The sequence below is a fragment of the Punica granatum genome, chromosome 3 (genome assembly GCF_007655135.1).
Source record: "Punica granatum isolate Tunisia-2019 chromosome 3, ASM765513v2, whole genome shotgun sequence".
Classification (NCBI taxonomy): Eukaryota; Viridiplantae; Streptophyta; class Magnoliopsida; order Myrtales; family Lythraceae; genus Punica; species Punica granatum.
Genome location: NC_045129.1, coordinates 35,194,602 through 35,219,507, shown reverse-complemented (window position 1 = coordinate 35,219,507; position 24,906 = coordinate 35,194,602). Strand labels below are relative to the sequence as shown.

The 24,906-nt window shown below is 41.1% G+C and overlaps 3 protein-coding genes across 9 annotated transcripts; 2 read left to right on the top strand and 1 right to left on the bottom strand.

Annotated features, from left to right (window-relative positions):
* The first annotated feature begins 3,406 nt into the window (after nucleotides 1-3,406).
* Nucleotides 3,407-5,100, top strand: LOC116198857 (aspartic proteinase CDR1-like). The gene has a single exon (XM_031529110.1). The coding sequence runs from the start codon at nucleotides 3,463-3,465 to the stop codon at nucleotides 4,789-4,791; it is 1,329 nt and encodes a 442-aa protein (XP_031384970.1). The 5' UTR covers nucleotides 3,407-3,462; the 3' UTR covers nucleotides 4,792-5,100.
* Nucleotides 5,101-14,126: 9,026 nt separating this feature from the next.
* Nucleotides 14,127-16,967, top strand: LOC116198866 (4-coumarate--CoA ligase-like 9). Its single transcript, XM_031529119.1, has 6 exons — nucleotides 14,127-15,234; nucleotides 15,613-15,802; nucleotides 16,020-16,165; nucleotides 16,300-16,367; nucleotides 16,474-16,576; nucleotides 16,668-16,967. The coding sequence occupies exons 1-6, from the start codon at nucleotides 14,209-14,211 to the stop codon at nucleotides 16,791-16,793; spliced, it is 1,659 nt and encodes a 552-aa protein (XP_031384979.1). The 5' UTR covers nucleotides 14,127-14,208; the 3' UTR covers nucleotides 16,794-16,967.
* Nucleotides 16,968-18,233: 1,266 nt separating this feature from the next.
* LOC116200730 (urease) lies at nucleotides 18,234-24,884 on the bottom strand. Of its 7 annotated transcripts, none has more exons than XM_031531588.1 (20): nucleotides 24,596-24,884; nucleotides 23,940-24,264; nucleotides 23,671-23,811; nucleotides 23,479-23,552; nucleotides 23,247-23,292; nucleotides 23,021-23,126; nucleotides 22,720-22,862; nucleotides 22,231-22,341; nucleotides 21,866-22,029; nucleotides 21,397-21,781; nucleotides 21,172-21,280; nucleotides 20,690-20,829; nucleotides 20,443-20,580; nucleotides 20,261-20,352; nucleotides 19,895-20,024; nucleotides 19,654-19,812; nucleotides 19,346-19,513; nucleotides 19,071-19,205; nucleotides 18,701-18,772; nucleotides 18,234-18,614 (listed from the first exon to the last, which is right to left on the bottom strand). In XM_031531588.1, the coding sequence occupies exons 3-20, from the start codon at nucleotides 23,794-23,796 to the stop codon at nucleotides 18,393-18,395; spliced, it is 2,520 nt and encodes an 839-aa protein (XP_031387448.1). In that variant the 5' UTR covers nucleotides 23,797-23,811; nucleotides 23,940-24,264; nucleotides 24,596-24,884; the 3' UTR covers nucleotides 18,234-18,392. The 7 variants fall into 7 exon arrangements, with proteins under 7 accessions (XP_031387448.1, XP_031387452.1, XP_031387447.1 ...); XM_031531592.1 differs by having other exon boundaries at nucleotides 23,671-23,830; nucleotides 23,940-24,243; XM_031531587.1 differs by having other exon boundaries at nucleotides 23,940-24,243.
* Between the last annotated feature and the right edge of the window lie 22 nt (nucleotides 24,885-24,906).

Sequence of the window (24,906 nt, the reverse complement as noted above, 5' to 3'; positions counted from 1 at the left end):
ATAGGATCGGAACTAGGTTATAGGATCGGAACCTAGTATGTACCTATCATAAGGTTAGGACTTAGGATTTAGATATATTCCAATTTAAAATGGGAAAATAAAACCTTATTATGAGCTCTAAATTAACAAGTTACTCCATGTTAATCGAACGGCCTCCAGAGGTTAAAAAATCACCATAAAAATTAATTTTTTCTTAAAAATTAAAGTAGGAATTTTTTTTAGTATACTAGAATTATAAATTAGAAATCTCCTAGAAAGTGGAGGTGGATTCGTTGGAGAAGGCCACCAAGAGGTTCAAGAAGATGGGTGAAACTTAATACTGATGGGGCATCAAGAGAGAATCTCGGGTTAGCGGGCCCTGGTGGATTACTAAGGGATGATGACCAACGATGGTTTGGAGGATTTGCCTAGAACTGGGGAATAGCCACAGTTGTGGTCGATGAGCTCTGGCGGATCAAAATCAGGTCTTGAACTTGCGCGTGCCCTCGGGCATCGATCGATTTATCGTAAAAGTTGATTCGGAGGTCACCGTCGTTTAGCCTTAGGACAGGAGGCTAGCTCCACCGATTTCAACTTCGGTCGCTTCTATTCGAGACTTTATAGACAAGGAGGGGAGTTACATTTTATCCATACATTTCGTGAAGGCAATTTTTAAACAAATTTGCTTGCTCGGAGTTCCCTAGGTCGCTTGTAGTTTCATTTTTTTCTGTTCTTTAATTTAGTTTTGTATTGGGTTTAGCATTAACTCTGTTTCTTAAAAAAAAATTAAGAAAGAAAGAAATTTTGATTAGATAAATAAAGTTTCAGAAGAGGAAAAAGAAAAAAAAAACAGTTACCCAAAGAAGTGGAAGTCCGCTTTAACGATCTCAATCAATCGATCCCTAACTTTAGCATCAAATAATTTTCATCCAAATTAGCGACACGTTGGAATGACAAAATCATGATGATTTTTTTTCTTCTTTGGTAAAAAATCATGACGCGTATTTAATTATTGTAATATTAAAAAGAAAATATAGCATTACATATCGTTTACGAAGAGACTTATAATATATAAATGTGTGATACCACGATAGTTTTATTAAATACAAGGTGAACTCCACTTTTTTTTTTTTTAATGAGCATGAATATAAGGTGAACTTAAACATGAGGTGGATTCCACTTATGTAGAAATAAAAACCTTATCGCATATATTAGAATTATCAAGAGCATGAATTAAGGAAGAAATTTGTCATGTCAGATACATTAATGGAAAATTATCAAGTCTCCTAAGTAGATGTCTTTTTTCTCCCCAGAAGTAGGGAGGCCAGAAGCCTGGAAGGTACCCCAAAAAAAAGAAAAACCAAATGGCTGGGATGGAAGTTTCGTTGGGACGGTTTCTCTCGTATATGGAGAATGGTGAGGGTGGATATTAAAGGTAATCTCATATAAAAAAATTGAGAGGAAATTCATAAGTTTATAAGAGACAATGGTCTAACAATCTATTGATTTAAGCTTTTGAGTTGCAGATGAATTCGGATCCGAAGTAATCCTGTGAATTTTTCCTAACAAGTGGCATCAGAGTCCAAGATAACGATCTTAGAGAAACGCACACGTTATGCGTGGAAACCCACACCACACTAGGCCCGGATGTGGAACTCGTGACTAGTGAAAGTCATAACAATTGGTATCGGAGTCTGAAAGTGGAAGCCCGCCTCGAAGTTAGTTTTGTCTAGTGTGTTGCTTGCCGTCGTATCACGGGGATTACGATGAAGTCCTCCATATAGTTGAGAAGGGGGAGAATTGTTGGGACGATTTCTCTCTTATATGGAGAATGATGAGGGTGGGTGTTGGAGATAATCTCACATGGAAAAATTGAGAGAAAATCCATAAGTTTATAAGAGACGATGGTCTAACAATCTATTAGCTTAAATTTTTGAATTGCAGATGGATTCGAGTTCGAAATAATCCTGTAGATTTTTCCTAGCAAGTCCCAAATAGAATTGCTTAAGAGAAGCGCTCAAATATTGCTCGGAGAATATTGAGAGAATCTCGAGCCCACCGCTAGTTGTAATTAATGACTTATTGCTTACAATGAGATGAAAAAACATTTAATAAGGACGCATACGATAGGATTGGAGCTAGTAGGTACCAATCATACTAGTTGATAGTTGATAGGATCAGAACCTAGTACGTACCTATCATAAGTTTAGGATTTAGACATATTCCAATTTAAAATGGAAAATAAAATCTTATTATAAACTCTAAATCAACATGTCACTCCATGTTAATCGAACGGCCTCCAGAGATTAAGAAATCACCATAAAAGTTAATTTTTTCTTAAAAATTAAAGTAGGAATTTTTTTTAGTATACTAAAATTAGAAATTAGAAATCTCCTAGAAAGTGGAGGTGGATTCGTTGGAGAAGGCCACCAAGAGGTTCAAGAAGATGGGTGGAACTTAATACTGATGGGGCATCAAGATAGAATCCCGGGTTGGCGGGCCCTGGTGGATTACTAAGGAATGACGACCAACGATGGTTTGGAGGATTTGCCTAGATCTTGGGAATAGCCACAGTTGTGATCGATGAGCTCTGGCGGATCAAAATCAGGTCTTGAACTTGCGTGTGCCCTCGGGCATTGATCCATTTATCGTAAAAGTTGATTCGGAGGTCACCGTCGTTTAGCCTTAGGACATGAGGCAATAGCTCCACCGATTTCAACTTCGGTTGCTTCTATTCGAGACCTTGTAAGCGAATCTATTGGGACTTCCATCTCAGCCATTGTGTTTTCCTTTTCTTTTTTTGAGTACCTTCTAGGCTTCTGACCTCACTACTTTAAGAGACTTGATAATTTTCCATAAATATATCTGACATGATAAATTTCTTCCTTAATTCATACTCTTGATAATTGTAATATTTACGAAAAGGGTTTTATTTCTACATAAGTGGCATCCACCTTATGTTTAAGTTCACCTTATATTCATGCTCATGAAAAAGAAAAGAAAAGAAAAGAAAAGTGGAGTTCACCTTACATTTAATAAAACTATGATGGTATCACACATTTATGTATTATAAGTTTTCTCGTAAACAATATGTAATGCTATGTTTTCTTTTAAAATTACAATAATAAAATAGGTCTTGGTTTTTTCACCAAAGATAAAAAGCGTCATGATTTTATTATTCCAATGCGTTGCTAATTTGGATGAAAAATATTTGATGCTTAAGTTAGGGATCGATCGATTGAGATCATTAATTCCACCAATGCATTCCTAACTTAGCCAGGTTACCTTAGATATGTTCATGACATCCTTTTAGGCTTTATTGAAGTTTAGGCCACAACCCACGTTCGGGACCACTATATATTTGCAGAAATTCTTTCCCTATCCATCCTTAATCAAGAATGTCCACATTCATTCTCCATAATATTATAAGAACGATTTCCAACAGTGAGTTTGCACAGGAACTAATGCATCACTAAAGCAATTATGGCTGTATCTCCCGCTAAAATTGCCATCACATTTTCCGTAGTTTTCACGTTCTGCTTGTGCTCTTTGGAGGCTTCCGATGGCGGTTTCAGCATTGAGCTGATTCACCGCGACTCACCAAGGTCCCCGCTTTACAACCCGGCCGAGACCCCAACCCAACGATTGCGAAAGTCTCTGGCCCGCAACATCGCACGGGCTAATAGCCTCCGCCAGGCAGCCGCTGCCACCGGATCTGCGCCTTTCTCAACTGTAACCTCCAACGGCGGGGAGTACCTCATGAACATCTCGATTGGGACCCCACCGTTCCAGATTCTGGGGACTGCGGACACGGGCAGCGATCTGATATGGACCCAGTGCGAGCCTTGTACTAATTGTTTCCAGCAGGTTGACCCGCTGTTTGACCCGCAGAAGTCGTCAACTTATCGAGACGTTTCTTGCACCTCGAGCACTTGCAGCTCGCTTGGCAGTACCAGTTGTGGTGGGAACACGTGCCAATACTTTCGCTCATATGGGGACAAATCTTACACAAGAGGTGATGTTGCCGTGGAAACGGTTACCCTAAGCTCAACCTCGGGTCGACCAGTTGCATTCCCCCGAACCATAATTGGGTGCGGGCATGATAATGGAGGAACTTTTAATGACAAAACCTCGGGGATCATCGGCCTTGGAGGTAGTTCAATCTCCCTTATTTCCCAAATGGGCCAAGCCACAGGCAGCAAGTTTGCATACTGCTTAGTTCCATTAACCGCTGAAGCCAAAGGTGAGAAGTCAAGCCAGTTGAGCTTTGGGAGTAGAGCAGAAGTAACTGGCTCCGGGACTGTTTCGACCCCATTGGTACCAAAATCCCCCGACACCTTCTACTTTCTAACTCTCGAGGCGATCAGCGTCGGGAGCAGTAGAATCGAGTTTGGAGGTTCAGCAGGTTCAGCCTCCGAGGGCAATATTATCATCGATTCAGGCACAACCGTCACGCGTCTGCCTGAGGACTTCTACAGCCAAATAGAATCGGCACTTACCAACCAAATCGAGTTACAGCCAGTGGATAACCCACCTGTGCCTGATCTGCCGCTTTGCTACCGTACTACGACCGACGATATCAATGCTCCTGTCCTTATTGCTCACTTCACGGGCGCAGATGTGATGCTTGGTCCCTTGAACACTTTTATTAGGCTTGACGAAAATAATCTGTGCTTTGCTTTCGCTCCAACTCCGACTTCAGTTGGAGTGGAGGCCATCTACGGAAACATTGCGCAGCACAACTTTTTAGTCGGGTATGACATCGAGAAGAAAGCCGTATCATTCAAGCCTATTGATTGTACAAAGTTCTAATAAGATCAGATTATGATCATAGTATATGCAACTGCATCGTATATTAGAATGTGGCTCTATGTAAGGGTGTGCATGAATATCGGGTATATCCAGAGCCGGTCGAAATCTACCCGTTAGGGTAGGGTCCGGGTAGCTCGTATTAAAAATATGGTAGGATCCGAGTATTAAAATAAGGAACCGGTGATAACAGGTTCCGATTTCGATTCCTGCATATAGGGTACCTAGAATCAGAATTGGAATCGGAACCGGCATCAAGACTCGATAATAATTTTTCCTAATTATATTCAGATATATTTCTCCCTTTTACTCTCTTCCACTCTCTCTCTCTCTCTCTCTCTCTCTCTCTCTCTCTCTCTCTCTCGGTGGAAGCCTCGCATTCCTTATCGTCGGTAGCTTTAGTTCGATGACCTCGGTGTGTTGTCGATGAGACTTGATCGTATTACAGATGTTTAGTTTTGTGGATAGACTGATGAGACATATTACTCTTTGTTGTGGATGTATTGTGGATTAATTTAAATATATGTTAACATTATGTTTTGCGTGATTACTAATTATGGATGAGACATTTTCGATTTTATTTAGCGATAAAAAAAATTTGCAGGTTCTAACAGAGTACCCGAAACATGTGGTATAATACATGATCCGAATAGATTCTGGTTCCATGACTCAACAGGGTAGGGTCCGGTTTCAAAATCTTGAAATTCGTTCCTTAGAAGATAGGGTTCGGGTATCGTGGAAAAAAAAGATGATACCCGAACCCAACCTATGGATTCATTTTGATTGAATTAAATAACTTATGTTAGAAATTATGACTTTATGTATTTTTCTAAGTTGTTTTTTCGTTGTTCAAAATTTCCAATACGGTTTCCAATTGTCAAGATGGACAACTTTTTCCCTCGACAAGGAATGAAACACTAACCAAAATGGATAAGGAAAGAGTATTCTTGGATTTTTATCTAAACAAAAGAAAAAGTTTGATCAAATTCATTGGCTTTTGCCCGTATTGATCATTTATCACTATAGAAGAAGGGGTTTTCGCAGATCTTTTTTTTTTTTGGTCTTTTCCCAATGCCAAAAACGTTGGCTAAAATCCTCCTGATGTTTTCAAAAACATCGCTGTTGACCCTATTGGGCGATGATTCCCGACGCTTAAAAAAAAAAAAAAACGTCGAATGAACCATCCTAGGCTAACGTTTCAGAAATGTTGGCTAAAAACCAAGTTTGTATTGACGTTTTAGATGTCGGCAAAAATCAAGCCTATGCTGACTTTTAGTGCATCGGGCAAAACCATGCCTAAGCCAACATTTATTGTGCCGGCTAAAACCGTGCCTAAGCCGCCCTTTCGTGTTGGCAAAAACCGTGCCTAGGATGATGCAGAAAAGTCGGCCAAAGCCTTTTCTAATTAAAAAAAAAAGAACCCGAGATAGTGCTTAAAGCGCTGACACAGGCCAATTTAATTAAAAAAAAAAGACAACTGCTTGTCAACAAACTGACAACCTATTGTCAAACAACAGATTGTCAATTTGTTGATAATCTTTTGGCAAGCCCTAAAAATCTCAATCAAACACAAGTAAAATAACATCAAGACAAGAAAACGCATGATTGACTCCAAACACAACTTTCACGATCAAATATAACATGTATATAGAGGTACAATTTAAGCAAGAAGCAGCTAACAAACTTTGGGATATCGAGAATGGGGGCAGTAACTTTCACTCCAATGATGAGGGCAACAACTCGAGCAAGTAGCAGCCAACTTCTGGAAATCGATGAGGGGCGTCCACTAGCAACAACAACTTCGGGAGGTCGAAGAAGAACCACCACCAGTAGTAGTAGCATCAGGAATGGAGGAAGAGCTGCAACAAAAACGGAATGGGATCGAGGAGGATCTTAAGAGGAGCTACGGTACTAAGGGTTGATGATGTTGTAGTAGGAGCTGAGCTTAAAGGGAGAGCTGGTTATAATTGCAAAAGAAGGAGCAACAGCAACTGCAATGGAAAGGGGGAAGGAAGAAGTGGTAGCGACTTAGGTTAAAGGTCTCGGCCGGGGTTGTGATGGAGATGAGAAGATCAAAGGAAAAGGGAGCTGGTGTGTCTATCTTCCTCTTGAGGTGATGATGGCTTATGGAAGAGGATGGGAAGAAGAAGAAGATGATGATGATGCAGCTCTTCTTCTCTCACGATTTAGACGATAAAGTCGAGATAAAGAAGGGTGGAGAGGAAAAGGTTGGGAGATGGGCAATGGAGGGGGTGAAATGGGATGGAGAGAAATTTAATATATAGGGATGAAATTTAAACGTCAAATTTCAAGAAGGAGGGAGGGAAGGGGCTAAAAATTACAAGGGCTTTAAATCCTTTTTAAATAAAAGAAATACGTTTATACAATGTCTGTTTAAATATTTTTAGCGGATGTTTCAAGAAACGTTGGCCCTATTAGCCTTAAGCCGATGCTTTAAACATCGACCCATGTCGATCTTAGGTGACAACGTGTTGTCTTATAAGGAGACAAGATGTTTCCCATTCTATTATGATTCTCGAATACCAGTGGGAACAAATTGTCATAAGGGGACAATATGTTGCCCAAGACCATTATGACACACTGCACCTCATAAATTTAGCATCAATTTTTTTTAGGTACTCATTGAGGTTTAATTCTATTACAACATTAACTAATATTCATAATTGGATTTGCACTAGTTAGAAGTAATTAGTTCGATAGGTTTAAATCTCTTTCATGAACCTATAGTTATGTGTTTGTAGGAGGTATAAGTATACACTCTTTCAATTGCTCGATCGATCTCTTGTAATATGTGGTCGTGCTTATCCGGATGCATTCTTTCAGTTTCGTGGAAATTTAGTCCATGAGGAATTCAAAAGTTGTTTTGTATGGTCAAAATGCTAGTGATTACCTTGGTTTGTTTTAACTTTTAATATGTTCTAGTCATATTTGGGAGAAATAAGTTTCTTACCACTTCAATTCCACCTTGTCAATTACGTTTCGATTAGCTTCATACTCCTTAAATACATGTGGAACAATTATCTTCTTTCATAAAAACATGAAAGAGCACTGATGATGTATTTATGCCATGAATTATCTCGGCTAGAGCAAACATGTGCCAAATCTCCTTACGAAAAGTGCAGAAGGTAATTTACTAATATTAGAAAATTCATTATTTTGGAATGTTTTCCAAATCATTGTACAACATTTTGTTTCTTAGTAAGATTAAATAAATCGTAGGTTGGTTGAAGCGGTTAGGCTCTTGTTCCCCTTAAATAAGGTTTCGGGTTCGAATCTTGTTAATTAGAAAAAAAAAATCCACATGGGAGGATATGCAGACCCGAATTTCGTCTCGTTGGGGCTCGCATGCGTGCGAGCCGATCGCATGGTTTGAGAGTTTCCACCTTTTCATGGGGACGCGTGAGGACACGCGTGAGAAGGAGTCGCCACTACCTATTTACGACCCAAGGGTCAAGGGCCGGCGAGTTGCCCGGGTCTAGGGGGTAAGGGTTACACCTAGTTTGCTAAGGCGTATGGTCTTGCGGAACCCGAAGTTTCGGATTCGGAGGTTCTGTTACATGCGGGCCTATATCCAGCACGCCCTATCGGTACTCTAGTCTGTCTAGGGTTTGCCATTTTTATTCATTTACCACTTAATTTAAGTTTCGCTCGTCCTGCTCGTTTTGACACCTTAAATTTGTAGAAGCGATCGGTTCGGTTTAAGGGGCCGTGAAAGGCGGATCCCCAAGTCAGGGGATTGGGCCACCGTCCTCGCATCTCGACTAACCGAGTCGTGATGGCTGGTTCGCCGTGTGGACTGAGCCTGTGACTCGTGTGGTCCTACTCGTCTAGGGGACTCGTAAACCGACTCGATCGATTCTGACTCTCGGACTTCACGCTTGTCAATTGGGATTGTTACATGAATAAATGTACAAATATATACCTCATAATATACTCTCAAATAATAGATACAAATTACAACAAATGGATCTCGGTCGACTCACGTTCGGTCAATATTTCGCTCATGCTCATCGTGGGGTTTGAATGACCGAAACCGAAATTAAAGTGACGTGGGCTCGTGAGAGCCGGAGATCGAGTCCAACCGACCCAACGGATTTCAAGAGGATGGTATGGTCCTCGAGATAGCCGTGAGACTGGTCGAGCTTTCAGGTGATGGTCTAACCTCATTTCACATGTCCTAACCCAAGTCATCCTCCGCATGGATACTAAACGAGTCGAGACAGTAACTCAAGGCGAGACCTCATATCGCACTCGAGTCGCACGCGTTTGGTATATTGGGGCGTTGGACCCCGTGATCGATGGTTTAGGGGCGTTGAATCCCGTGCAATACATATCCTATGGGCTCAGGCTTGAACCGCGATAAAGCAGACAAAAACATATAAAAATAGATAATAACAGATAAAAATAGACAAGTTATGTATCAGGCGTCGTGTTTACATGATTAACCGATTATGAACTTGGGTTGTTTGGCACACAATTTTCTAACCTAAACAGACTAGAGATAATGCTTGTGTGCGGTGCTAATTCGGCTAAAGATGCGTAGGTTTATTTTAAATTGTTCTGTCATGGTGATAATATGGGTTTAACAGATTATGACAGAAACATGTTTTCACTTAAAAACCAAAAATCCATCCCTTTTTGCCTAATTGCCCATATTTGATTATGCCAAATGTATGATTAGTCTAATTTCGTGTTTTATTGACCGATAAAGCCGTTCTAAGTGCCCGGTGCTATGCTAGGATAACAGAAACACTTCAGTCGAGTAAAGCAGACAATGCAGATGAACCTGCACCTGCACAGGCTGCTCTTCTCCACCCATGGCCCAAGGTGTTTTGATTATCCTAACCCTAGAGTTGTCGATAATTTAAAAACATATGATATTGCCTTTGTGTTGAAAATTGACTTTGAGAAAGGTGAGACCAAGCGATGCGAGCCACCTCAGCCTATAGCCTATATCGACCAATTCCCTAGATCCTCCAGGGTTATGTGGGAACTCCAAGGGAACCAAAGAACCGGTCGATCTACTCGGAAGTGATCTGAAAAAGACTCCCGCGCCCCAACCTAAGCCGCCTGAAATCAGGCGAATATCCGAGTCGAGGTACACGAGTCTTTTTTAGACGTTTATGCTACATCGGACCACGCACCTCAATAATTTACGAAATTTGAGTTTGAAAAAGGCAAGATCATCCGTTCTTAACCTATCGATGCAGTTACCTATTTTTTGCCAATTTATACATTTTTACTTAAAACCGAGTAATTTACTTTGCCAAATTACGCGTCCATTTCCCTGTATGTGAAATTCTTTAATTGATTATTGCCCTATGCCTTGAATATTGCGGGTTTATGAAGTGATTTGTGATACGAAGACCAAGGAGGGTCCCCGAGAGCCAAGAACGCTTGTCAATGATGGCCGATATGCTCTTGGACCTCCGTGGGCCCGAGAAAGTCACTGATACCAAAATCCATGCACTTTTCGATCTTCCCTTGTTTCTGTGTTCCTGCATTGATATGGAACAAGCTGGTGAGACTTAGGTTGCTCCATACAAGAAGATAAGGCGAGTATTGTTCCTGGAGACATTGCCTAAGAATGCCCAAGGCAAGTTGTTGAGAAAGGAGCTGACCAAGCTTGCATTGAGTCATCGGCAGGGTGCAGAGTTGGTCATGGTGTAAGTTCGAAAATATAATTCCATTTTATTGTGATAGGAGATCCGATAAGCACACGGGATATCGAACTGGTACATGTTTATGAGTTCGATAAAAGGCTTGGTGGATTCCATAGACGCTTCTGAAACGATGTATTATCGATTCATTTAGAGGTCGAAATAATTTTTTTTAAAAAAAACAACTGATTTACGGAATAAACGTGCCACTGGTAGAACCGGATGATAGTGAAGAAAGGCCCATGTTATGTCTTACAGTCTTCAAAATCATTGGGAGCTATTTCATTTCGCATCGAGCCTTAGCACTCTGTAATAGAGCATTTAAATCGAATGCATCGATCATGCGCTTCTGTGATAACGTATTAGACATGGGGGTCGGCCACTTGGGTCCTTGTGGCCGATCCTCCTGCCACATATCATTTCTTTCTTCTTCTTTTTTTTCAAATTTACTCGTACGGCGTATATCAAGCGAAATTCAATTTTCCGAGATCCGTCCACATTTCCGGAATGAAAACTTCGAAGTTCAGAAATTTGAGAAATAGTCGGCCTTATGAGAATTCCAATTTGCATCGGCGGAGATTGAATCTCGATAAAAATTGATATCGAGCCCTTGACTCGTATCAATCGTAATTGCTTGATTAATTTCGAAATTCCATCTTTAAAATCAGATATCCAAAAAATATTCTGAAAACGCCGTTGTGTTTAGAAAAATTCAACGATCAATATTATGGGGCACAATATTTTTCAGTCCCGAGCATCACCCCGAATTTTGAAAAATTAAAATTAATGCACGTATGGCCTAAAATTCTCATTTTTCCAATCGGATCCCCAAAAAATGATTCGGGGTCACCATTATGTTCAGAAAAATTCAGGGATCAATATTATGTAGAAAAATATTTTTCAATACTGAAAAATCGAAATTAATGCGCATAAGACCCGAAATTCTTTCCTTTTCAATTGAGTATCAGAAAAATGATCCGGACCACCATTGCGTTCAGAAAAAATCATGGATCAATATTGTGCAGAAAAATATTTTTCGGCCTCGAGTTTTGTTCCGGATTTTGAAAATTGAAGTTGACGAGCTTGAAATCCGAAAACATCCCGTAGAGTTTTTTTTTGAAAAATGAAAATTTGACGTTAAATTAGGAAATGCCTCATTTTCAAAGGTTGTGAATGCTCGAGTAATGCGCCAAAAATACTTCCCCTCAATGGATGACGGAAATGATGATTTTGCCCTCTGGAGTCGGTGGACCAAAACGGGGTGTTGACAGAGGGCTTTACCCTTTAGTGGATCGACCCGGCTCGACTGAATTAATCGAAACCTATTGGGCTTCCAAATACCAGGGTGCACACTAAAAAAAAGTAAATCGTTCTTTTAATAAAGAGTCAGCGTGAGTTTGCACTACAATGCCTTCTTGTTTTCTTCTTCCTAGGTATATTAGCCATCCTGATCACTCGGAGAGAGTTGAGAGGTTAGAGGAGTGATAGTGGTCACGGGTAGAGGCAACATGCACGGGGTTTTTGAAGAAAAACGGGTGGTATAGCTGAGGAGAACGGCGGTGGTAATTGCTTGGCGATCTAAGGTGGCTACAATGACGGAAATGATGAGGTGGAGGAGCTCATGGACTTGAGGTCATCGGTAGTGGAAATGGACTCGACGGAGGTGGTTTAACATGCAACCTGCTCACCGGTGCTAGAGCCTCAAGCTTTCCCCAAACTCTTCCACCCTGATATCTTTTAGTGTAATCTCTAAGAGGTATTAAATCTTTGTTTGATCAAAACAATTTTCCACATTCAATTCATTTGTTCACCTCGCCAGCGACGGTCGTCCGTAAAAGACATACCCGAATTCCTATCATTTTGAGCTGAGAAGTATCTATAATTTTTAGTAAAAATAAAAATTTTATTTATAATGTTAGTTATTATTTTCCATTTATCTCAGGTAGCAAAACTCTGAGAGGGAGAGATTTTTAGCGGCAAGAGAAGATGAAGGTGATCACAGAGAGACAAGCGATGATGTCGTTCGTTGGCGATCGCATACCCCAAATCCCTAGCATTTTGAGCGGAGAAATATCTATAACTTTAGTTTAAAAAATCGTATAAAAATGATTAATTTAATTATTTGTTATTATTTTCCATTTAATTCAGGTAGTAGAGCTCTGAGAACGCGAGATTTCGTGCGGAACGTTGGAACAGTGGAATGAGACAATGGGCCATGGACATATACTTGGTGGGCCAAAGGCCCGATACTTTTTAGTTATCTAAAAATATTATTATGTAAAAGAATTATATATAATTTTTAGTATATAAAAGTATTATATAAGTATTAATGTATTATACTAACTTTAAATATATTCTCAATACTTTACATAATTGTCCATCATTATTAATAAAACATAGACTAACAATAATTCTCGTGTAACATGGGCTCTTTCGTAAGAGATCTCCCTCCAGTAGTTTGGATATATTCTAATATCTCAGGTTATCCATTATTTCGGTAAAAGGACTATAATATTATCATGTCCCTGCTAATAGTGTTAAAATAGAAAAAAAGAAAATATACTATAGATATTTTATTTAAAATAAAAGAATGTAAATGTTTTTACATGTTATATGCTCGATGCTTTTCATCATTTATATTCAATTCATAACTGTAATTTATCAAATATCAACTACAAATACTACAAGCTATCGTTTCATTAAATGTCCAAAATATATTTCCCAAAATATTAATTAAAATATGTGAAGATTAGAATTGAAAATTTTTCCTCATTTGTTTCAATTAGCTGCTTCTTAAAAAATCCAACAAATATATAGTATTTTGTACTGCGATTTTCATAATTTTATTTTATAAGTAGATATATGTGTACAATTAAAAGATATATACCTTCACTTGTTATGTTAATTATGCAGAATAATCAATTCAATTGTTTTTAATTTTTGGTACAGCAATCACAATTTATATAAACATTTTAAACCCTATCTTTATATTTATGCCATTGATTAGGTAATTTCTTACTTACTTATCCCCCACCCCCAAGCGAAATCGAAAACCACAAAAACCTTGATGCTGTTTTTGGGGCCTCGTGGGCGGTCTCTACCCAGTCATCCAATATCGATGGGCATCAAGATTGCGGACTCACCGCTCCCTCCCGACCTCTGTCTCTTTTATACTTGTTAGCGGACGACCTCTTTCCTGGGGTGGGGGCCACCTTTGAGGCCCCATCCTCGACAACCATGCAGCCTAACAAGGGGCTGGGTTCGCTCTCTCTCTCTTTTTTATTTTTTGTTTTTCCTAAACTTTTTGTTTCTGAAAAACTGCCATGCAGGTGGAAGATGGCCAGCCGGGCCAAATTTCAATGCTTCGATTTTACAATTCAATTTTAATTTTATTTTACTTTACTCCATTTATTTTCAATTCAATAATATAATTATTATATTTTTTTATAATTTAATTCAATTTTTAATAATAAATTTCTCAACTATTCGTTATTTTTTTTTACAATTCAACAATACAATTATTATTTTCTCTCAATTATTTATTATTCTTTTACATATTTTTTTATAATTTAATAATATAATCATTATAAATTAATTAAAATTAAAATTTAATTGTATACGCATCTCTAAAATTAATTCCAACTGATTTCGTAACCGAAAAGGCTTCCGCTTTAGATTCCTTCTCCCCTGCAGCCATTCAACGTCTCTGGAAGTCCAAAACTTCAAACAGCCGCCTCCCATGGCGGGAGAAAACCCTACCTCCACCGCCACTTCCTCTATCGATCCTAGCAGCGGCTTCTGCTCCAAAACCCTTGTCTACCACAGTCTCCGTCCTCCCGTTCCACTCCCTCCCCTATCCTCCAACATCTCCATCGCCGACTACGCCTTCTCCCTCCTCGCCGCCACTCCGCCATCCCCAGCCACCGTCGCACTCATCGACGCCTCCACCTCCCGTCGCATTCTCTACCCCGAGCTCATCCGCCGTGTCAGGTCCCTGGCATCCTCCCTCCCCTCCCGCCTCCGCCTCTCCAGAGGGGACCGCGCTCTCATCATCTCGCCGAACTCGCTCCACGTCCCGATTCTCTACTTCGCTCTCTTCTCCATCGGCGTCGTTGTGTCTCCGATCAATCCGGCCAGCACTAAGTCGGAGATTCTCCACCACATCCAGCTGTCGAAGCCTGTGGTCGCCTTCGCGACCTCAGGAACTGCGCTCAATGTCCCTCCTCTCTCGCTCGGTATGGTCATACTTGACTCGGCTGAGTTCGAGTCTCTGATGACGAGTGAACTCGGCGAGCTGGACCGAGTCGAGGTGTCGCAGTCTGACACGGCTGCGATCCTCTACTCGTCGGGGACGACGGGGAGAGTCAAAGGCGTGGAGCTGACTCACCGGAACTTGATCACCACTGTGGCCGGAGTTAACGCCCTCCGTCTGGCGAGGAAGTCCCCGGCGGTGACGCTGTGTGCCGTTCCGTACTTCCACGTGTACGGTTTCGCGCTATGCGCGAGAGGATTGGGCATGGGAGAGACGCTGGTGCACATGGGGAGGTTTGATTTGGGGGCTATGGGGAGAGCGATCGAGGAGTTTAAGGTTTGCCAAGCGGCATTGGCGCCGCCAGCAGTGGTGGCGATGGTGAAGGCCGGCGGGAGCATGATGGACGGCTATGATCTGAGCTCCCTCGAGGTGGTGAGGTGCGGTGGCGCTCCGCTGCGGAGGTCCGTCGTGAACGGCTTCAGGGATCGGTTTTCGCACGTGCACCTGGCACAGGTGAGTGGGGCTATTACGCTTTTCTGGTCAATGGGTCAAAGAATAGGGGAAAAGAGTGGACTTTTGGACTCTACGACAGGTTGACGGTCGTTGACCCGAATCTTGTTCTTCAGTCCCTTAGCGCTAGTTCATCCATTGCCTACAATTCTGCTTGGATTTGATCCGGTCATGTTATTGACGACTTCGAATTTTACGGACAAGAGCTGATCGTAACTAAAAAGACGAGATCTTTTGGGACAAAAATCATAGTTTGTGAGTAGTTGCCAACTATTGCCGATTGAAACACCGATAATTAGAAAGATGTTCGAGGTTGGTCAGTATCTTGTACAATGGTGTGACGCAGTTGATGTAACCTGTAGTTCGATATTTTATATGAAGGCGTATGGACTTACTGAGACAACAGGAAGAGTCTTTTCGACGGTGGGTCCCCTTGAATCCAAAGTGCTGGGGGCAACGGGGCGGCTATGTCCCAATTGTGAAGCAAAGGTTGTCGACCCCACGACCAGCGCTGCCTTGCCTCCGTTACAATCAGGGGAGCTTTGGGTCAGAGGACCCTCCATCATGAAGGGTAAACAAGCAGTGCATAAATCTCCCTATATAATATCATCTTGAGTCTGTGAGTCTAGGAGAACTATGTAAGAGGATATAATCGTTTTTTCGTATTAGGAAGTACTGACAGTATGCTAGACTCAATCTAATAGTCACCGGTTGACTTTTATTACGTGAAAGGTTTCGTGGTTTTTAAGTCGTTTTTCTTTTCCCCACCTCTGCAATTTGTGGTGTAGGTTATGTGGGCGATGAAGAAGCTACGAGGGCCATATTGGATTCGGAGGGATGGTTAAGAACTGGAGATCTCTGTTACATAGATTGTGAGGGGTTCCTCTTTTTTGTGGACAGAATAAAGGAGATCATCAAATATAAAGGGTACCAGGTATTCATTGTGCATGTGCTACTTAAACCTAGAATAGATCAAAATATACGCGTCGTACGCTTGTCGGCAATATATGTTCATCGTCACGAAAGTCCAAGCTAAGCTATTAATTCGTGTGTTTATCTACATTCTAGGTGGCCCCGGCAGAACTGGAGCACGTTCTTTACTCCCATCCCGACATTGCAGAAGTGGCCATTGCTGCGTATGATTCTTGAAAGTCAGAATTATATATGTTTGCTTAAATTATACAAATGCTGAATCTCAGTTATCAGGCCCAACTCTCATTATCGAGAACATTATATGGGCAGGTATCCTGATGATGAAGCCGGTGAATTTCCCATGGCTTTCGTGGTGAAACGACCCGGAAGCAACATCGATGCATCACGAATCAAAGATTTTGTCACGGAAAAGGTACGCCTCTGGTCCACTGTCCAATCTACTTTTTGATCTTCTCTTGTTTCTGTGTTCCTGCATTGATCTGGAACAAGCTGGTGAAACTTAGGTTGCTCCATACAAGAAGATAAAGCGAGTATTGTTCCTGGAGACATTGCCTAAGAATGCCCAAGGCAAGGTGTTGAGAATGGAGCTGACCAAGCTTGCATTGTTGACTACCACTTCTAAGTTGTGACATACCAAATTCACTCATCGGCAGAGTGCAGAGTTGGCATAGTGTAAGTTCGAAAATAGAATTCCATTTTATTGTGATAGGAGATCTGATAAGCACAGGGGATATCGAACTGGTACATGTATTGATCTATGGGTTCAATAAGAGGCTTGATGGATTCAATATAGGCTTCTGAAACGATGTATTATCCATTCATTTAGAGGTAGAAATATATATTTTTAAAAAAAAACCAACTGATTTACCGAATAAACGTGCTACTGGTAGAACCGGATGTTAGTGAAGAAAGGCCCATGTTATGCCTTACGGTCTTCAAGATCATGGGGAGCTATTCCATTTCGCATCAAGCCTTAGCACCCTGCAGTAGAGTATCTAAATCGAATGCATAGGTGCTTCTGTGTCAACGTATCGGGGATTACTTGGGATATAGCAGATCTGGATTGGCGGGACTGTACAGATTCGATGTAAATCTGCCTACTGAACATTGGAGAAAGAGTGCGTTTAGCCTGGCTAAGCCTATCAGGTCCAAGAGCGTTCCATGGTATTCCGTGCATTAGTAGGCTCTAGGGGTGTGCACGGGTACCGGGTATACCCGAAATCGGTTGGAACCTACCCTAATGGGTAGGGTCCGGGTAGCTCGTATTGAAAATATGGTAAATTTCGGATACTAAAATTAGGAACCTGTGAAAATCGGTTCCGGTTCCGATTCCTACTTACAAGGTACCCGGAACCGGTTATTTATTAAAAAAAAAAGAAGAGGAAAGAGTAAAGTTACTATATCCTCTAATGAATCAGAACAAAGACACTTTATTGTGTGAGATCGTATTATGGATGTTCAATTTTGTCGATGGATTGATGAGACATATTATTATTTTATTGTTGTGGATTAATTTAAATTTTGTCGATATTCTATTTGGCGTAATTACTGATTATGTATGTGACATTTTCGATTTTATTTAGCGAGAAAAAAAATTTACAGATTCCAATAGGATATCCAAAACCTGTGGTATAATACAAGTTCCGGATAAGTTCCGGTTCCATGATTCAACAGGTTAGGGTCCGGCTTCAAAATCTTGAAACATATCCCTTACAGGGTAGGGTCCGAATATTATGAAAAATACAGAGTACCCGAAACCAATCACCCTACTAGCTCCCAATGGTAAGTTCACTTTCCATCTGATTGCAGGAAGGCACCATTCCAGGTGAGTTTTTTAGGAGTCTTCGTATTTAACTTGAACTGCGTCAGGTTCGTTTCAGGTTCATTTTCTCCCCTCCCCCTCAGATTAAAAAACCGGATGTTTACGTCGGACAAAGCTATGCTTGTGATCGGGTAATAAAGATTGAATGTAGACCTTTAATAGTATCCACTGCTATTGGACCCGATATGTAGGATCCAAATTCGGGTTGGGCACTATGAATGATTTTCGAGTAATTTTCGCCAGTATGGGGGGGTTAAATTGCCTTGCCTTCCAGGCCCACCAGGAGATAATGATGTAACCATAAGCTAACGTATGATAATGAAAAATACACACGGCATGCAATGTTCGCTCAGGCTTGGAACGGCAGTGCAGGAGCTGTCATGAGATTATTATAAGGCGAGGCAAGCTAGAAGAGAAAATAATTTCTGGACAGGGGAACTGAGTCTGCCGGGCCACAGCTCAGAACCTCTCCATCTGCAGTGACCATGTAGGTCTCGGGGTCAACTGTGATGCTCGGTAGCGCATCGTTCAGCTTCATGTCCAGTTTCGTGAGCCCTCGAACATTCTGTACAGCTTCCACACACTTATTCAATCTATACTGGGCTTTCACATCAGCACGGGCAGCTGCCTGCTCGCAGATAGAGAAGAATGATATAGATGTTTCATGAATCGTAAACACGAAAAACAAATTAAAAATGAGGATGATGGACTTGCCTTGCTCACGAAAGCAATTGAGTTGGCACTTCCAGCCTTGCCAAAGGCTCCAAACATGGGCCTCATTAACACCTGAGACGAGAGATTCGTTTTATCAAACAAACAAGAACACCAAAGCACTTGCCTCTCCGATCTGTGCTTGGTCCTCTACTAGGCTAGAGAAAATCTAGTTCAGCTAGTCTATCCTGGACCTTTATCAATTAATCTCTTCAACTGCTAGTCCTGTGTAACTTATTCCAGTGATCGTATAACTTCCAATTGTTATGACTATAAGTCCACCTTGAATCAATCTATGGATACGAGAAATCAAATATGGGTTGGGCTGACATGTGAAAAGCAAGTAAGTCCACAACAAATAAACTTTGATTACCGGTTCGGGCGTGGGGATGCTTGCATTTGGGTCACCCATATTTGCCCATGCGATGGTGCCACCTTTGATCACCATTTCCGGTTTCGCCCCAAAGAAAGAAGGCTTCCATAAAACCAAATCCGCCAACTTCCCCGCCTGCAATGACAGAAATACAGTGACAAAAGTTTTACATTCAAATTCTCATAGATGCCGACTTCACGAGCGAAAAAGAAAATATGTTTTTCCAAACCATTACTCCATGCTTCAGAACCATCTTCCAGCAGAACAAGCATTACCTCAACAGAACCAACCAAATGAGAGATGCCATTAGCTATTGCTGGATTTATCGTGTACTTGGCAATGTATCGTTTGATGCGCAGGTTATCGTTTTCTGATCCACTTGGCTCAATTGATCCCCTCTGCGATTTCATCTTATGAGCAGTTTGCCAAGTGCGGCTAATGACCTAGTCAACGAAGTCAACAGGCTAAGGTTAGTGCCAACAAATTTATTAGTATTTCTTTAGCTTACGTCTCAAAAATAGTCACTTGATGAAAAGTTGATATTGTTACTTGGTCGAGCCAGTGAGAAGAGAGCGCAACCGACCTCTCCAATACGACCCATAGCCTGTGAGTCCGAGGATATTATGCTGATTGCTCCCATATCATGCAAAATGTCTTCAGCAGCAATTGTTTCAGCCCTTATTCTTGATTCAGCAAAAGCTACATCTTCAGGAATGTCCTTATCAAGATGATGGCAAACCATCTATACATACCACATCGATGGCTTTAAAAGGTAATTAATTATTCATGAAATAAAACACTCAAGCATATTTCCTACACATTACCAGCATATCAAGGTGCTCATCAATCGTGTTGGAAGTATATGGCCTTGTGGGATTCGTAGATGAGGGCAGGACATTCTTAACACCGCATACTTTGATGATATCCGGGGCATGACCCCCTCCTGCACCTTCACTGCAAAGGAGTTTGAATGGGTCAGATAAGTCTTATCCTCCCAATGTCTATTAAGTGGTTGTTTGGATTGAGGGTTAGGTGGGGTTACGAGAATTTCTATACAAATTTGTATAGAAATGGGCATAACCCTCCATAACCCACCCATCCATAATTTCCCGCAATCCCAAACAAGCACTAAATGAGCACAGCATAATAAGATTCTGTCCTCCGAGTCCCTAATGTATAATGCAACCCACCTATGATAAGTATGGATAGTTCTTCCTTTAAATGCGGCAATGGTATGTTCCACAAATCCAGATTCATTCAATGTGTCAGTGTGGATATTAACCTGTCGTATCCAGATACAAGTAAAAATTACTAAAGAAATGCTCGATGAAGATCTGAGAAGCATAAAAGCGTAACACAAAGTGATACTCACCTGTATATCATACCTATCTGCAACAGTCAAACAATTGTCTATGGCTGCTGGAGTAGTTCCCCAGTCCTCATGGAGCTTCAGTCCCATTGCCCCAGCCCTGATTATTTCATCCAGTTCCTCGTGTTTGGAAGTATTACCCTGAAATATAAACCAGTACCAATAACTAGGCAAACATGCTTACCCACATACAGAATCGCTTGCTTAATTTGAAACATCAGGTTATATGCAGAGGAAAACCTCGGCGTACCTTGCCTGTGAAACCAAAATTCAGGGGCAAGTCATCTGTTGATTGCAACATCAATTTCATTTGTGATGGTGCAGGTGTACAGGTTGTTGCACGAGTCCCATCAGCCGGTCCAGTTCCACCTCCAATTAGCGTTGTGATGCCTGAAGGCATTACAAACTCCGAGAGAATCAATTTATAGACATTGTTCTGTTTCATTCTCTATTACCCAAACTAATATGTCAAGGTAGATGAGCCCAGAAATATTATGTAAATTTCGATGACCGCAACTTCCAGAAATTGACAATCATCAATTGCCCAGGAAGTGTAACTAAATGTAATGACCATCGCTTGTGGAAGTTTACAATCATTAGCTCCAAAGATTCATAAATAGCATGCCCTGCTACTAACATTATTTCACTCTACATGCATTGGAAATGAATAATTTTCCAGCCAAAGGATGGCTAACTGAAGAAACTTTATTACTTTTTGCTAAGAAATCTCACCACTTGAAATTGCCTCATATGCCAGTTGAGGGCATATGAAATGTACGTGACAGTCTATCCCTCCTGCAGTTACAATCATCCCTTCTCCAGCAATAACCTCGGTGTTAGCCTTAATCATATATGGGCAAAAGAAAATTCAGTGTCGGCCTCATACTAAAGACAAACAGGTTGAAAGAGTAGTAGCAGTCTTGCTAGACATGCTTGTCTGCTCATTCATGATCTTACCCCAACAGTCATATTAGGAGAGATGCCATCCATGATATCTGGGTTTCCTGCCTTCCCAAGGGCAGTAATACGACCGCCTTTAATTCCAATGTCTGACTTGAATATTCCAGTGTAGTCGATGATTACAGCATTGGTTATGACCGTATCAAGAGCATCAGCTGCTTGGTGCCCACAACACTGGTGTTGTCCCATTCCATCTCTTATAACTTTTCCACCTCCAAACACACATTCATCCCCATAAGCAGCACAATCCTTTTCAATTTCGGCATATAAATTCGTATCACTAAGTAATACTTTGTCACCAGTAGTCGGGCCATACATGTTAGCATATGCCTCACGAGATATAAATTTGGTGAAAGTAGAGGATACTTCAGTGAAACCTTCACTGCAAAATCATTTTGAGAAATGTTAAGTTGTTTTCATCAATGAAGTTGAACACTATAAACGCGCTGGGACAGAATTTAAAAACCTTGCACTCGCTTCTTCTGGACTCCTGATTCCTCTATGAGTTAAAGTATCCATTATTCCCGGGCATTTAGAAACATGAACAGGACCATCAACGATGCCATGTCCTCCTCTGATCACCCTTTTGCCACCAATGCTTACAAGTATGACACTTTTAGTTTCTCCCGGCTGCAAAAGTAAAACAAGTTTCATTTCAAGTGTTCAAAAGAACCTTTTTCTCAAAACTTAGCAGTTTAATATGAGATGCTACATTATCACATCATATTTATACAAAGTTCCAGTCTTAAGTTAAATTCATAGACAGGGAAAGGTAAATGTCATGAAATACACACTGAATGCACCAATTAGAAGTTGAAAAGAAAAATCAACCTCGAATCTTGTAGCTGTTCCGGCTGGAATATTCAAGCGCATACCATACGCCTTTCTCCTATCAAAAACCAAGAAGGGGTTCACCTCAATGAATTGATAGTGGCTGCCCACCTGAAAAATAAATAAAATCACCGCAACTTCACTAAGAGAAAGAAGTGCAAATAGTGGAACTATTAGATAATAAATTTCACATCTAAAAAGCATTGTTAACTTTTTCTGTGAGGTAATCCTGAACCTTCTCGATATAAAATGTCATTCACTCAAAGAAAGGGGGAAAAATTTAAACCCTTAAAAGAATTAGGTTTGCAGATCTGATACAAGCATTGACAATCTGTTCATCATAGGCATCAGCTTTTTTTTTTTTAGGGAAAAAAATTTTGCAAGATCAATTCAGTCCTGAAATTGATCACATGAAACAGGAGAGGAATAATTGTAGGTTACCACACTGTTCATGAGTTCAAAAGCTAAAAAAGAAACTGGATTAAACACCTGAATTGGCCTGTCCCCTGTGTTTGTGACTTTGAGAATTATTGCCTTTCGTCCTTGGTTAATTGCAATATTTCCACTGCCAAAGATGATTTCACCCGGTATTTTATTGTCCTCTATTGGAGGAAATTTGTCTACTGAGGGAACTGCAAAGGAAACTTCACAACATCAGTACATGGCCAAAACCATGCTGGAAGTTAAAAGGACTAAGTCAAAGTCGGTAGGTTAATTGAGTAGATTTCATATGCTAAAACCTCATGTTGAAAACTTAAAGTCAGTGATATCTGAAAATGTTTATTCATACCAGGAAGAAAAGAACCATGTAAAGCAAACTCAAGATTTCCATCTTCCATGGCAATCGGATCATGAACGGTAATCAACTTAGTACCGTCACGAAATGTCCCTTCTATCTGTACCAAGAGTATCAGAACTAAGACCACTGGCAAAATAAAATTTAAGAATTTGTCCACACAATTTCAAGAATAGCGTAAAATTAAGAAGTTACAGTTTACAAATGGAGGTAATAACACCTGTACTGTATGCAAAAGATGTGGAACAGCTGGAAGAACCTGTCTCCTGTTAAAATTAATACAGTAGAAATTAGCAACCTTTTCAACAGTGCTGTTGCATTCATCATTTATTCAATGTGAAGCAGAATGGACAACCATAGCTTGATTATGATGATTATACTCAAGAGCGATGGACAATACCCTCCTGAAAGTTGCATACATGAGAACACCGGTATTATAGAATGTGTCCTACCTTCCTAGAAGTTGTTTCCCTATATCCATCAGCTCCGCCACAGTTTTCTCACCATCACGAACAAATTCCAATATCTATAAGAGAAAACAGACTAAATCAGCAAGACCACATGAATTCACTGAAGAAAATCAAACAACCCTTTCATCTACTTTCAGCAACCGTAATCAGTAAGGTTATCAAATGACCACAAACCTGGGCAGCAATTAATGCTACAGCTTCAGTGTAGTTCAGCCTGAGGCCCCGGGCGAGCCGCTTCTGTGCAAGGAACCCAGCGTTGTGCAAGCCCAATTTGTCAATCTCCCTTGGTGTGAGCTTCATCCTTCAGGCTCCTCTCTGCAAAGTCAAGTCAACCCTGGTTGATAGCCACCCAAACCAAGAACACAGAAAGGGAGTGGATACGAGTTCTTGAAAGGAAATTAAACAGCCTCAGTATCAATTCCGCAAGCAGTACAAATCAGTACCCTGAAATTGGAACTGTGCCTTAGAGATGTTTCCAAGATGATGATGAAACACACAGAGTTGGAACTGGTGAACCTTCCAGGTGATCAGTGACTGTGAATCGTCAGCATCTCAAAGGATAGCACAAGCAGCAGTAGCACCCCTCCGCCTCTCGTGATTATCTACGCAAAAGGGAATTCCTATTGCATCTTTCACACTATCGTTCCTCCACGCAAACCGGCAAATAGCATCAGAAAAATCAAAACTTTGCAGACGGCATGAATTGATTAGAGCCAGACAGGCCTGCCCATCACGCAAGCAGTTCCGCTGTATACATGACAAGTAGCACTGAGACAGTAACCAGCCGCACAAAACGTCAATGACCAGAATACGAGAATTATACATACAATGTATGAACTATCAAGTACGTCATCAGCGAATATTTTTAGATTATCGAGCTCAACATTCAAGATTTTCCCCGAATAGTTTAATGCTTAAAATTAGTCAGCGACTGGGGAATCGAAATGGTCCGGCCCCATAATATTCGAGAACATGCGTCCTCCCACTCAACACCTCCCCCACTCCATCCAAAGAATCTTACTGGATCATAGACTCAATGAAAAATGTGAAAAAGCAAAACAATGAACAATCAGCTGGGGAATTCCGGATGAGGACGTACGACGATGCTTCGAGTACGAGCTCCAGTTCATCTCAGTAAGACACGACACAGCCCCGAAATGCTCGAGAAGACTGATGGAGAAATACCGTTGCTAAGCAGTGCATTGACGGCAGACGGCAGCTCGAGGGAGGAGGAGGAAGAAAAGGCGAATCAATCCGACAGTGAGCTACGGAGAAGTTCGTGGACTGATTGGGGGCCAAGAAGCACGTAACTTCCGCGTGCCGCCCCGGGGGGGTAGGTTAGAGAGAATGCGAGTTTTCCATTTGTCCCACATCGGCCAGCTGAAGAGGTAGAGCTCGGACAAAAGCCTA